Raw genomic sequence first — 14,399 nt, forward strand, 5'->3', positions numbered from 1 at the left:
AACTAGACTTCATCTTTGGAGGATTCATTATTCACCAGTTCAGGGCTTGCGACGATCCCAGTGGGGCGTGAGGGCATCCACACTAAGCAGAGAGCACAAAAAGAATGTCCACCAAATCCACCCAACGCAACTGAACATTGTGTGCTAGATCAATGTTCACGGAAAGGAGCATAGGAACAGCTCGGACGAATGAGCGAGTAACACTTTGTATCGCCATGCAAAAATATGATTTGAGCACATGTGCTCCCCCGGGAAGGCTCGAACTTCCGATCTCCCGATTGTCTGCAAGTAACAGTCGGACGCTTTAGCCAACTAAGCCACAGGGGATTGAGCCAATTCTGTGATCTCATTGGTTGGGATCCTGCCGTGAAGATGTGTCCTATGGTGGTTTGGCGGAGACAAAGCCTGAGGTCGACGACGCACATGGCTCAATTTCAGCTCTTCCAATTCCAGAGTTATGGTACTACAAGAATTCGATACTACAATGTTAGCATGAATTCGGTAGGTTTTCAAGGTTGAAATCTACTCATCAGCTAGAAGCAAAGTGAACAACATAGGGACTTCCATAAGTGATCAGATCAGATGTCAATGTCTTCGACAGAGAGCGACGCCTCAATACTAAACAGTTCATTGTCCAGCCAAGGCGACCAAGCTTCAAAAGCTGAGCGTAGCCAGAACTGATGCCATGCTATCTCATGCAACAAGTGACAGCCGCATACATCATGTCTGTTTCTCCTTGTCACACTCACCGACCTCGTTTGCCCTCTCAATTTCAGCCCTTGCTCCAACCCACTTCTTCCTTTTACCATCAAAGAGTCTCCACGCTGCTGCGGTTTGTGGTCCGTCCATTAGCATCTTCCAGAGAGGCCTTTCCCTCCACCAGAACAACCATCCCTTCCATCCCCATCCAAGATGCTCCTCCACACCCATGCCGGCTGTTCGGTCAGCCCAAACTAGCCACTCCCGTGCAGGCACCGAGGCTGGGATAACTGTCCCTCGTTGCGCGAGCCTACTGATACGCTGTTCTTGTTGATCCATCCAGCGATGCATTTCAGGCTGCGGAGGTAACTTGGAGTGTCCGGCCCATACCTGAGCAATACACATGCTCGTCAAGTCAGCCAGACAGAATGCGCTAGTGATGAACCAAGCACAACCAAGGAACGCGAGAGAGTCCGGTTGCTTGAGGGAGAAGACGTTTTGGTATAGACGCGGCAAGGGACGGCCCTTGGATCCCCAAGCCTTGAGCCAGGCTATGGCCGGCTTGTCGGAGGGGTCTACCTGAGGGTCCAGGATGTCGAAGCCGTACTTGTATCCCGTGCAGCAAATGATGGCATCAGCTTCCACCACATGCCCATCTGTCAGCTCCAACTCCTTTGGGCCTGTGACTTTCTTAATTCCATGAATTGTTTGGATATCCCCAGCACGTAGTCTGTTGATCAATGTGTCCGAGACTACTGGGTTTGTCACTTTGACGGAGGGTGCTGGGTCTAGTCTCCAAGCGGGATCGACATCGCCAAAGGCTTTGCTCATAATGGACTTGGCCTTGCGGTTAAAGAGAGCTTCCGAAAGGGATGGACACCATCTCTCGAGGAAGCCGACAATGATTGAGAATCGATGAGTGAAGCCTTTAGATCCGGTGACCTTGTCGATATCACGGGGAAGCTTGCCAGTATATAAGAGCAGAGCTTAAGGGATGGAAGAGTAGGGGACTTACGACAATAGCACCATGATTATGAGAGATGCATATGCTCGAGGCGTGTCCGACCAATATGTCAGCAATATCGCTTCCCGTGTTGCCAAGTCCCAGAACAACGACTTTCTTTCCAGTAAATGCTTCAGGTCTACATGTCATTAGACATCGAGGTTTTGCCATACTGAAAAGTGGTGAGTTTATGCTTACCTCTTGAATGATTTTGAGTGAAGGATCATTCCCGCGAACAAGCTCGATCCATTGATCTCAGGCATGACAGGGTTCAGATGCGGCCCTGTGGCGATGACGACTTTGTCGAAGTGCTCTGAGGGCGCAAGTTCAAAGTCCAGTCGCCATCTGTTGGATTCTTCCTCTCTTGCGACGTGCTTGACTACGGTGTTCAGCCGCAGGTGAGGTCGTAGGTTGAAATGGTCGGCATAATTCTCGAGGTACTCATTGACCTGTTTTGCTGAGCAGAAGGGAGGTGTTCCTAGAAAAGTCAGCCCAAGGGAGTCTTGTATGTACATGCAGAATAATACATACCCTTTTGAAAGGGAAAATCTGTATAGCAACCCTAGGCATTGTAAGATCTTTGCTTGGACTACCATAAGAACAGGCGGCGTTACTAACCCGAGCGATAGAGACGTTTACAATAGTTGCTAGAATCTTTCAGAACCTCCACCACAGCTTGCAATTGGGTGGTAAGCTTACATTCAAGCACACTCAATGTGTCTTCATCCTCAGTAAAGTGCCAAAGCCCTCCAACATAGCCATTGCGGTCGAAGCCAGTGACGTTGAACCCTTCCTCTAGCAAGTTCTTGACAGCGACGATCCCCATGGCCCCTGGGAAGCGAGAACTCAAAAATCAGTGGGGGTTCGATAAAGACGACGATCTGTACGCACCAAGGCCAATGACTGCAACCCTCTGCTCCTGAGGGCTCGAGGTTGCCATGGCTCAAGCTGGCTTCAAGAGGACGACAGCGCTACCGAAATTGACGTGAGAGATGGTTGATAAGGACGGAAAAGAGGAACAACTCGGAAAAGGAAAGTGACATGATAATGGATCTGGGTGCTAACTACAGGGTGACATTAAAACCGCCAAATTCTCATGGGCCACGCAATTCGGCAATCCTTTCGGATCGAAGCTCAAGACTGGGGGCTCTCGCAGGGGGTTATATCCGTAGCGTGTGCGCCATTCTCCATGCCACCATTTTAGCACTCAGCTCAGCTCAGCTCAGCTTTTGTCAGTTTCAGCCAGCCAGACCAGAGGCGGGCCCGAGAGGGTGGATAATCTTTTATCATGGTTTACAAATTCAAGCAGTAACATGATCCTTTATCTCTCTTTTTCTAGCTATATGGCACGTCTCTTTAATTACAACTCTCTCCATGCTGTCCATGGCGATTGTTTCTTAGCTTGGCATGCAGAGAAACGTTACAATTGCCAGCTCCGCTCTCGCAGATCCGGGGATCATCTCAATTTGGTTAACAGAGCGAACCAGCCATGACCGTAACGAAACAACTGGACTCTCATTTGCGGAGACGCAAAGAGGTTGACTGGCTTCAGATGAGTTGATCTAGCTAAAACAGAACTCTCCGACACTATTGAGTTCTGATCAAAGCCAATCGCGATGTTGGGCGGAACAAAGTTAGACTTTACCAATTGCCCAGACAACTTGAGAGTTTATGAAATGGTTTTATGCCCTACATAATGCATAATCCACTGCAGAAGGTTTCAAACCAGATGTGTGAGTTGCGGTCAGATCGCCCAGTCTCCCCACACACACACACATCATAGCCCCTGGTAACACACCACCCTTCAACAACAAATAAAGCATCTCCCCGATGGCGCAATTGGCTAGCGCGTCTGACTGTTAATCAGGAGGTTGGTGGTTCGAGCCCACCTCGGGGAGTTGATTTTTTTGCAGTTCTCGCGGACTGATTCTTTTTGCCAGACATACACTTTTCCGTAGAGGCTGTAGAGACGCAGCCCGGTTCTTGTTTTACACAGTGCTCCTCTGCATTTGCCATAGCCGAGAACATGAGAATTCGCGAGGTAGGTAGGTTGTCACGCTGAGTTTCGGAGCTGGGACAGGCAACACGCCGCGTCAACCAGGTTGGGCAATTGATCGAACTGACAACAAGCAAGCCTTGAGCAGATCAAAGGGTTTTCTGGTCTGTGTTTGGACGGTGTTTGGACGGCGTTTGGCTGCAAACAAAAACTCCTGTCGAAACTTGACTTCTCACCAAGACGCCACCAAGACAGTTCATCAGCAATCCATCTTACTCAATGGTCGTGTCAATCCCATGGTCACACGAGGAATGGCTGACTTGCCTTTCATATATGCGAGACATTCGTCCCCGATGCTCCTAGGTGAATCTCAGTCTGCATGTTGACATTCAGGCTCAGGCCGTTGTTTCAGCCAAGTATTCGCTGAGCTGGCCTAACACCGATTCCCCGTTGCTTGAATGGAACGAAGCTAATTGAATGTTGAATGCCGTGGAGACCTGTTTGCTTTCGTCTCCGTTTCATGTTATTGCCATGCGGGTAGTGCTTTGTCTCGTTTCTCACGTATTGAACTTCCCGTTTCTCATGCCATCTCGATTCTGCAATGTACCACCTGTTTTGCCAAGTACCGACACAAATTCCACCTGATTTCAGAGCATAGTAACCCAGGCATTATACGACTGGCTCCTTATCCTATGGGTTGATATGTCGAGTTGCAATGGGACTCCGTTTCAGTATAGGGTACTCAACACACCCAAGACGAACGCACACCAACAGCTTAGGCGATATCCTGCCCGCATTGGCCAAGCTAACGGCCGATTGTGCTAGACTAGGGCAAAAGTTTAGACTTGTCAGCTGCCTAGTACTGGCTCGTGCAAGCTCTGGTGATGGTGGGCAGCATCTGGAGGCTCGAGTCAAAACACCAAAAATAGTGGCCATCCGCAAAAAATGGACTTGAGCTGAATAGCTCCCCCGGGAAGGCTCGAACTTCCGATCTCCCGATTGTCTGGTAATAACAGTCGGACGCTTTAGCCAACTAAGCCACAGGGGAGATGATTTAGGCTGTTGTTGTTGAGGTCCGAGGCCCACTAGTACACACCTATGTTGCTGGTGGTGGAGCAGCAATGGCAACAGGGAAGAGAGGCTTTGCCTACCCTCTTGGCTGGCTTGTTCCAAGGATTACATGTAGTTGTCATGGCTTATGTCAAAGACTATATCTCAATGTCATAGACTGCTCTGCAGCAGTGACCCTTCTGGGCTTGGCAGAGGGAGTTGAGTCTTAGACATTTGCATCGGTTGTGGGATGGCTGTATTCATTGGCCAAGATCGGATGATAGCATTCTCTCATTGCGGCAGATAGGTACTTGATAGGTTACGAAGGCTCCTATATTTCAGCCCCTTAAGCCTCACAAGAAGCTCGACGACTGTCTCGGTCTACCGGCACAGCGTTGATTCAAAACCTTCAGAAGTATCTTCAACTGAGGCACGTGCCAAGAACTGCGCGGCAATGGCGTCGACAAAGAGGCACGGACTAGATGGTCGGAATGCCCGTTTAGGCATGGGTCCAGGGCCAGAGATTCAGACCCCCTGGATTGCTGGCAGCGAGTGGAGTTTGAGGTCCAAGTTGACGTCGGGAATAGGGGACTGCAGCACTTGAGAGTGGAGAGGTTGCGCGTCTGCAGGAACATGATGCGTTTGTGGACGATAATATGGAGTCGAGGCGGTTGTGAATAGACCATGAAGTACCTAGGGGAAACAGAAACATAAAATGCCCGTTATTCACTGCCTTGTTTGTTGTTTGGCCGACACATTGACCTCTGATGTTCCTTGGTGTAACACGAGGTGCTCGAGTCCTGTGCACGTGTGCTACTTGCAAGTATCGTAACCGGATCAAATACTTCCAATCATCCGTCCGTACCTGGCTGCGACCTCTTTCCCTTCAAATAACCATAACAACGGAATACCACCTCTAAATTTATCCTTTTGCTAGGTTTAGCGTTTCTGCTGCTGCAAAAACGTTTGCTGATCCATCTGTGACCCCCCTAAACGTCCCAGGCACGGGAAGCCCCTGCTAGAGGATGCTAATGTTAGCGCAGGAATAGGGGGCTGCTTCAGGCCATTCAACCAACCAGCGCCTGCAAAAAGACGTCCCTCTTCCGCCAAGAATCAACTGCCTTCCCTCGTTGGCTCTAGATCCAATCTGACTTAACCGTCCTGCAGCAGACGCGACCACTCTCCCTCTCTATGTCCCTTGCGCCGTTCCTTCATCTTCGCTTTAGCCTCTTTCTGCCATCATTCTTTCGAGGTCTCCAGCTAGTCTCTGTCTTGTTGCATCTTTGCTTGCTTATAGGTACAGGGGGGAAGCGTATTGAGGACCTATAGCTACGGCATGCTGCTCCCAGTGTAATACACGAACTTCCGACCAACGAACCCCTTCTCTACCCTCGAGACACCCCATCTCGACTCTTCTCTCCCACGTCGACACAAGCCTCGAAAAGCCTCGCCTCGGCGAGCCGCGATCCGCCGCAATGCTTCCGCTACGTCGACGTGGTCGCTTCTACACCATTATCTCCATCTTCCTGGTTTTCATCCTCTATCGATTCCTCCAGAATTCGTGGGCACGATCGGCCGAATACAATGCGATACAACAGCCTCCAGTGCCGCCTCCAGTCGCTCAGCCACCACCAGTTGAAGGCTCTAAAGAAGCTTTTGAGCCCGCTGTTGTACCGCCGGTGGTAGAGCTGCCAAACTCTGAAGGCAAGGGCTCGGATTCTATCCCGGAGCCCGCCGTGCCCCAGGGCGACAGCAACCTGCCTGCAAAGGTTGAGACCGGCGAGGACAAGACTCTTCCCGAGAGCATTGAGGCTATCAACGAAAAGGTCGAGGCTGCTGGAAAGACTCTTCCCGAAGCTGAAAAGACCGTTCCCGATGCCGAGAAGCCTGCCCAAGAAAACGCCCAAGGTCAAGCCAATGCCGGCACCGAAGGAGTCAAGAAGCCTGAGGAACAGACCTCTCCTGAGATGCCTCCTTTACAGGTCAAGGACCCGCCCGTTACAGCCGATAACCCAGATCAGCCTCGCGTCAACGTTGATGGTTCCAAGATTCACTGGACCAAGCCCAAGGAGAACTTCCCTCTCCCCGCCGAGTCCATCATCCCCATCCCGACTGGCACAGCCCCTGACATGAACAGGATCCAGTTTGACTTCCAGCTTGAGGATGAAGGAACCCGGAAGGTCCGTCTTGAGCGAAGGCAGCGTGTCAAGGCGGAGCTGGTGCGTGCTTGGGCCGGTTATCGCAAGTATGCCTTTATGCATGATGAGCTCTTGCCTCTGTCCATGGGGTTCCGTGAGACCTTTGGTGGCTGGGGTGCAACTCTCGTTGACTCGCTCGATACCCTCTGGATCGCCGATATGAAAGAAGAGTTTGACGAGGCCGCCAATGCCGTTGCCAAGATTGACTTCACTTACACCGATCGCAACGATATCCCCGTGTTCGAGACCACAATTCGTTACCTGGGAGGGCTTATCGGCGCCTACGATGTCAGTGGCGGTCCAAACGGCAACTACAAGATCTTGCTTGACAAGGCCGTTGAGCTTGCCGAAATTCTCATGGGCGCCTTTGACACACCCAACCGCATGCCTCTTCTCTATTATCGGTGGCGTGCTCCTTACTCGTCTCAGCCTCACCGCGCCAGCGTTGTCAGCATTGCAGAGCTTGCATCACTCTCGATGGAGTTCACACGTCTCGCCCAACTCACGGGCGAGGCCAAATACTATGATGCCGTTGCCCGCATTACCAACGCCCTCGTCAAGATGCAGGAGGACGGCACCGAGATTCCAGGTCTTTTCCCTGAGAAAATCAATGCTTCGGGATGCAACAAGACGGCAGCTACTCTCAAGCAGACACTTAGTAAGGAGGCGCAGGGACAGGTTGAAGGTGCCGACCTGACCAAGCAACCTCAAGGCTTCATCCCCGGGGATGACAAGCAGCAGGCTGATGCAGTAACCCCTGCACAACTGCCCCAGGCGGATAGCCGCTGGGAAGATAAGCTACGACGCCGTGATGCGCCTCCCGCGCTCCCTGTGCTTGGTGAGCCATACAAGGTGGAAGAGCAGGAAGAGTCCAAGCCTGTTACTAACCAGCCACCGCCTCTCGCTGCCGACGGGACTTCATTGAACTGGGAGTGCGAGCCTCAAGGTCTTGTTCCTGGTTCCTATGCATATGGCCAATTTCACATGGGAGGAGCACAGGACTCGGCTTACGAGTATTTCGCCAAGGTAAGCGGCATATTCAAGCTGTAACAAACATAAGCTGACTGGAGATAGCAATACCTTCTCCTGAACGGCCTTGAGCCCAAGTACCGCAAGCTGTACGAGGATACCATTGATGCGATCAATGAGTGGCTGCTCTACCGCCCTATGGTCAAGGAGGATGGTTGGGATGTCTTCTTCACTGGAAAGATGACCACTTCCAAGAAGGGCGACAGCGAATGGTCCAAGTCATATGAAATGACGCATCTTACATGCTTCATTGGTGGCATGTACGGACTGGGCGGCAAGATTTTTGGACGTGACGGCGACATTGACAAGGCCAAAAAGCTGACTGATGGTTGCGTGTGGGCTTACCAGTCTACTCCTACTGGCCTCATGCCTGAGTACGCTCACCTGGTTGCATGCCCCGCGCTGGAGAAGTGTCCATTCAATGAATCGACGTGGTATGAGGACCTTGACCCGTCCTTGGAATGGCGTCAGAACCAACTCACCAAGTGGGAGAAGGGTGAGGAGCAGCAAAAGCTCGTTGAGAAGGCTGCCCCTGAAGTTGCTAAAGAGGTTGCCCCCGAGCCCCTGATTCCAGGCAAGGCTGCACCCGAGGCTGCCAGAGCAGCTGACTCTGAGGCCGTGGTCCCCAAGGCCAAGGCAGTTGAGGAGTCGGTTGACCTCAGTATCGGAGCTGAGCCCTTGATTCCCCAGCCCAAGGAAGTCAAGAAGGCTACTGATCCCCTGGTCCCCCAGCCCAAGGAGAATGCGGCAGCTGAGAAGCCAGAAGAGCAGCCACACAGACCGGATGACCTGAGCACTGGCTCCGAGCCCGTTGTCAAGGCCGAGGGTGCTCCAGCTGCTGGAGAGGGACTCTCGAAGCCCGTCAAGAGAGCTGGTATCCCCATGCCTGAGCTGGACCGATCAATGGAAGAGGACGACTCGGAGTTTGGATCAGAGCTTCCCGACTCTCTTAAGGCGAAGTTGGGTCTGAACAAGGATGAGACGGAAAAGACTGAAAAGACGGAATCAAGCCAGGCCGAATCAGACAAGAAGCCGGAGGCTGCGCAAGAAGGAGCGAGCACCACGGGTGGACAACCCCCTAGCGTGCCGGACAGCTTTGCGAACAGGCATGCCGAGCAAGTCGCAGCCCCTAACAACCAACCACCAGAGAAGCCCCTGTCTCACGAGGAGTTCGTCAAGGCCAAGCTCGAGAGGGAGAAGCTTCCCCCAGGATACACAGACATTATCAACAAGTCGTATATCCTCCGGTAAGTTATAGTTCGCTTTCAGCTTGTTTGACATGTGACTAACATTGATGCAGACCTGAGGCAATCGAGTCTGTTTGGTACATGTACCGTATTACAGGCGACACTACGTGGATGGACAAGGGTTGGAAGATGTTCCAGGCCACAGTCACGGCGACTCGGACCGAGTTTGCCAACAGTGCTATTGACGACGTGCTGAACAATTCAGAGCCCGGCTTGAAGGACGAGATGGAGAGCTTCTGGATTGCCGAAACTCTCAAGTATTACCTCCTCCTCTTCTCCGAGCCCAGTCTCATCAGCCTTGACGAGTGGGTGCTCAACACCGAGGCCCATCCTTTCAAGAGGCCATCCTAAGCGCTCGATGCGTGTTTTTGGAAACATGTTGGGAGGAATGAATGTCATGTTTTTGGAGGTGTTGCCGTCATGATTGCGAGGAAAGGGAGTGCTGACAGGTTGTACTAATTACTGGGAAAGGTACCATATGACCAAGCACCACGGCGTTTAGGAAAATGGATGGGACGTTATAGTATGGTTAGAAAGGCAACCGAACTGGGTATAGTAATGTCATTTATTCCAAGGCAACCGGGGAGTGTCGTGTCAGTAACCTGTCTATCATTGATGGGAATGACCTCTCTTGTGTGCCTGTTACAACTTCAACCGCTCGACATTTGCTCCCCTGCAGCGTTCCACTGGACAGCGATGGGCTGATGATTGCCCGAGAACTTTGTGCCGCCAAACCATAGCTCGAACCTGAGATCTGCTGGGGCTACGATAACACGGACGTCGAAGCGGCAGATGTAGAACTTGACACCACGACGGAAGCAGGTTCCTCGCTTCTCCTTGAGAACGAGCTGGTGCTGTTGGATACCGGCGAGGTTACTCTTTACCGAGCAGAGCTTCATTGCCCCGGCTGCACATGTCAGTTACGGACAGACTTTGGCCTCTTGGCTATGAGTCGACGTACCTTGCCTGAGGCTTCGGGGTAGCCAGTCTGATTCGTTGTTGGAGACGACAATTTCGGCGTCCCAAGCTCTTGTCGTGTCTCCCTCCTTCAATCTGATCTCGAAGCTGTGGACTATGGGAGCATCAGGGCTGACTTTGTCCCCCTGATATTTGTCAACATGCCATGTCTTGGGAGCCGTCGAGCAGACTATACTTGCCTTCTTGATCAACCACTGAATCTGGTTTATTGCCCATTTCTTGCCTCTTTCAAAAGGATCTACCCGGACGTCCTCGTCAAAGTGCTTGGCTGGCGAGTACACCTCTTGGACTATGACGCCGTAACTTGCGCGGGCTATCCAATTGGAGAGGACAGACTTGTTGCCCGACTCCATCATTTGCCTCTTGTTCTCAAGGACGCCGCGGGCGACGACGAGTTGTGGCTCCTGCGAGGGGATGACTATGATGTTGCGAGCGTTCGGGTGTTGGAGACTTGTTAGATGCTGCTGGAGCATCTCGCGCACGTACGCTGAGCTCCCTAGGCCTCCTGAGAGGATGATATATTCCTATGATGGTGTCAAATACGGTCGAGAGCCAGATATATGGGTCTTACCACTTGTTCCCTATGCCCCTTTTCTGCAAGCCAGTCGAGCCGCTCTCTTATCCGCCTGGTGATGGCTTCGATTTGGACGTCAAATAGGGCCTGGATTTCTTGGCTGGTTCGTATTAGCCACCAGTTCGTCCCTCATTGAAAGGAGACCTGACAAGGAAAATAGCATCCGTCCATTCTCGATTTGGAGACCAGCATGGTTGACGTCGTATCCCACGCCCTCCATGAGGATCCTGTATACCTGCTGCATGTACACCCGCTCGCCAAACTTGTGCTTGACACTCTTGAACCCGGGGCTTTGCGCCATCCGCGCCGCAAAGTTGACGGGTAGTTTGAAGTCTGGGTTTGCAGCCAGGCGCTGGGCTACGAGCCTGGCAAAGGCGCGGTCGATGAGGGATGAGCCTACACCCACGCCGCTGACAGCAGCAACTGGGGACATTTGCGGGAAGTTGGCATCTGTCGAAGTGACGCGCATGAGGGCCAAGTCAGTTGTTCCACCGCCTGCGTCTACGGTTAGGAAGATGTTGTTTGTTTTGAGGTCGATGGCGCCGGCCTTGAGAGTCGCAACGGCTGCGGCTTCGGATTCTGTGAGATCTACAAGAGCTAAGTGTCGCGGACCCTCGATACCGAAGCCAGCGTCGTGGATGGCGCCCTTGAAGGTATTGGTGACGGCCATGCTCGTCCAAGTGGTCGGGACACTGAACAGAAAGGTCACAGCCATTGACTGCCAACCCCCAACGTGTTTGATACCCATGCGCATCTCAATGCTGTCCTTGAGATGAGCGTATACCTTTCGGAGGTAGTCGCTTACGAATTGGCGAGCCTCGTCGACGCTGCGAGGCGCGTTGGACAGACCCTGCTGCTGAGCACCGGCGAGCATGTCCGGGTCGAGGAAGATCTTGAAGAAGTCGCGGCGCGTCTTGGCCGGTGAAGTGTCGTCGTCGTCGGCGCACATGAAACCCCAGGATGATATGCTCCCGTCGGCGTTGTATATCAGCGTCGTCGGAACCTTGCGGTCGCCTCGGTCGTCGCTACCGGGCCAGTCGCTGACGATCTGGACGGGAGCTCCTCGCCTCATCCAGGCAACACCTTGGGCAGTGAGCTTGAGTTGACCTCATGGGGGAGACATTGGGGGGTTACCTGTGAAGGTGGTTCCCAGATCGACCGAGATGGTCAAGTCTGGTTGCTCCTCCATCTTTGCTCGACTCTGTCAGGTCTGCTTGTCCTGACAAAAGAGTCAGAGGACGAAGGAGAAGCTCACAGCCGAGTTCCTTGACGAGAAGCCTAACGAGGCTGGCGGACCTTACCACACACACACTCACACCCCCTCCTGCAGGATGGCTTAGCAGTGACCAGCTGCATTATCATGGTGAGACAACCCATGCTCAGCCTGGTGTCGAGACTAGCATTGCATTTGTTTGCCGGTGTGGTGGCTTGCAAGGGGGCTTTTCAGCTCCGGGAGGAGATGGGGCAGAGCTTGGATTTGCCTGTGAGGGATTGTGGTTGCTCGATATTATTAGACGGAGACCTGATCTGTTCGTCGTCTCTTTTGCGGCTCCCATTCCTTTTCTTCACTCCTCATTCTGGTTTATATCAACCTCAGCCCCCCCAATCATTGTCTGGTGTCCCATCCAAGCCATCGGCTTCTTTCAGACTCGAGATCCAACTTCGGCCTTCGTATTTCTAACCTCGCTATTCGGCTCTTACTCTCAGAATGTCAAAAACAACACTTGACACTACGAAAGCCCCGGGGACAGTCGCTGCCCAAGGTCTGATCGCGACTGCAGGGCCGTTGACCTCGGGTGCCACCTATGCTTTTGTTTCCGGGGGCATATTTTACAGCACAATATACACATCTACTGCGGACTGGACAGATTACTATCTCTTGCCTTCAACACGGAGCAAAGAAAGTAATCTAAACCCAGCAAAGACTGGGAAAACGGCCTCGCAAACAGAAACCGCAGCTTCAACAGCGGGGTCAGATCAAACGGAAACGGAGGGGGCAGATGAAGGGGCATCGGAGACGTTCTCAGTTCCTTCATCTGGAGGAGGAGCGACGTCGATGCCAACAGCGACATCAGCCCCGGCAAAAGATGGGAACGACAAAGGACTCGCTGGCGGTGCGGTTGCGGGCATCGCTATAGCCTGCATCGTCGCCGGCATCGCTCTTGGTGCCGTTGCGATGTTCCTTCTCTTCCGACGACGCCGGAGACAGCCGCGGACAAACTTCCACCAGGTCAGCAACGGAGGCATTGAGCCAAAGAAGGACGTGATGGTGACCGTTACGCCCTCCAAGAACGACGTCGACCTCAACCAGTTCCTCCTGGACACGATTCCCGACAAGCAGATTGAAGGAGAACTGCACGCCCTGTCAGAGCTTCTCTACCAGCACGTCGAGAGCCACTACCATCGCTCTCCAGTTCATCTCGACGCACAAACACTGGCCCAGAGCCTCGTTCACATCGGTTACTCCCCAGCCGCCTCAGGTGTCGATGCAATGGCTGTCGTTGCGTTGTGTCTGGAGCCTAGCAGCCGCCCGGTTGGTTTACGCCATGTTTTGTCACATGTCATCTTCAGCAGCCTCGACTTCAGCTCGGGAAGTAACATGGCGATGCTACCACCAGTCGTAAGAGAATTCCTCAGCACGATCCCCTCAGCCGAAAGCAACGGCACAGCTCCAGGTGAGAAGAGCCCTCCCTCTGGTGTGATCTGTAGTAAGTGGCTGACGCTTTGTCTTCCTTCAGCGACATCCCTCGCGCTGTCCAAATGGCGCAGCCTGTCAACCTTGCTCCTTCATCCTACCCCCGCAGACCGGACGCCTCTCCCCGTGCCGGTGGCGGAGGCTTCACAGCAGGCTGGCGGTCTGGCCAATGAGCTTAACAGCTTCCTGCGTTTCTTTGCGCCCCAAGACGCCGCGGGAAGCCAGGAGCAGACAAGTCATCTGCAGGCTGTGATTTTAGAATGCACCAAGCTAGGCTACATTTTGTTGTCTCAGCCTAGTGACTGGAGGTTTGTCTTTAGTGACAAGCAGAGCCGCAGGGTTGTGGTGTGTCCCGGGTTGGAGAAATTGAGTCACAGTGATGGAACCAGGTACAGGTCTCCAAGGGAGGTTGTTGCAGTTGTCACCATGCCGGTATGAGGGGGATAACCCTTGACTTGTTCCCAGATTGTTGTTGTAGGGCTTTGGTTGTATCTAACTAACTAATACTGTCTTTCCTAATGCGGTATTGTGATTTAGTGATAGCTTCAACACCAACCAATGAGCTGAACAGTCACAACTGCGCACTGTAGAAAAAAGCCTAGTTATGTAACACAGACGCCCAATGAGTTATCCCGTGTTGTCTCCACTGATGTTGTCTGGCCTTTTCAGCCCTGGGCGCCATCCCATGTATGCATACCTACCTGACCGCCGCCACCAACGTCTATCTCCCCATGTCACTCTACCTAGGTGAGTCAAAAGTAGGGTGATTCGACTGCAGGAAATACTATGTTAGTCTCGAGAGCTTGTCCTCGAGCTGAGCTACCGAATCACTAATGTCGGGTGACTCTCCTGATCCCCAAGCCTGATTCTGATTTCTACTGTACATATATTTATGCAACTCAGCCACCGCCTTGTTTCTTTTCCTGTATT

The 14,399-nt window shown here is 52.6% G+C and overlaps 4 protein-coding genes across 4 annotated transcripts; 2 read left to right on the plus strand and 2 right to left on the minus strand.

The window, feature by feature from the left end:
• Positions 1-720: 720 nt before the first annotated feature.
• NCS57_00559800 (uncharacterized protein) lies at positions 721-2,642 on the minus strand (the record flags this gene model as incomplete). Its single annotated transcript, XM_053055514.1, has 7 exons — positions 721-1,662; positions 1,715-1,841; positions 1,901-2,180; positions 2,234-2,264; positions 2,321-2,349; positions 2,402-2,533; positions 2,594-2,642. 7 exons carry the CDS (start codon positions 2,640-2,642, stop codon positions 721-723), a joined length of 1,590 nt encoding a protein of 529 aa, XP_052914469.1.
• Positions 2,643-6,223: 3,581 nt separating this feature from the next.
• Positions 6,224-9,573, plus strand: NCS57_00559900 (Alpha-1,2-Mannosidase; the record flags this gene model as incomplete). Its single annotated transcript, XM_053055515.1, has 3 exons — positions 6,224-7,972; positions 8,021-9,222; positions 9,276-9,573. 3 exons carry the CDS (start codon positions 6,224-6,226, stop codon positions 9,571-9,573), a joined length of 3,249 nt encoding a protein of 1,082 aa, XP_052914470.1.
• Positions 9,574-9,872: 299 nt separating this feature from the next.
• NCS57_00560000 (uncharacterized protein) lies at positions 9,873-11,963 on the minus strand (the record flags this gene model as incomplete). The annotated part of the gene is made up of 5 exons (XM_053055516.1): positions 9,873-10,129; positions 10,184-10,724; positions 10,772-10,874; positions 10,924-11,857; positions 11,909-11,963. 5 exons carry the CDS (start codon positions 11,961-11,963, stop codon positions 9,873-9,875), a joined length of 1,890 nt encoding a protein of 629 aa, XP_052914471.1.
• An 867-nt stretch (positions 11,964-12,830) lies between these two features.
• Positions 12,831-13,907, plus strand: NCS57_00560100 (uncharacterized protein; the record flags this gene model as incomplete). Its single annotated transcript, XM_053055517.1, has 2 exons — positions 12,831-13,449; positions 13,513-13,907. 2 exons carry the CDS (start codon positions 12,831-12,833, stop codon positions 13,905-13,907), a joined length of 1,014 nt encoding a protein of 337 aa, XP_052914472.1.
• Positions 13,908-14,399: the final 492 nt, after the last annotated feature.

Source organism: Fusarium keratoplasticum, chromosome 4 (assembly GCF_025433545.1).
Source record: "Fusarium keratoplasticum isolate Fu6.1 chromosome 4, whole genome shotgun sequence".
Classification (NCBI taxonomy): Eukaryota; Fungi; Ascomycota; class Sordariomycetes; order Hypocreales; family Nectriaceae; genus Fusarium; species Fusarium keratoplasticum.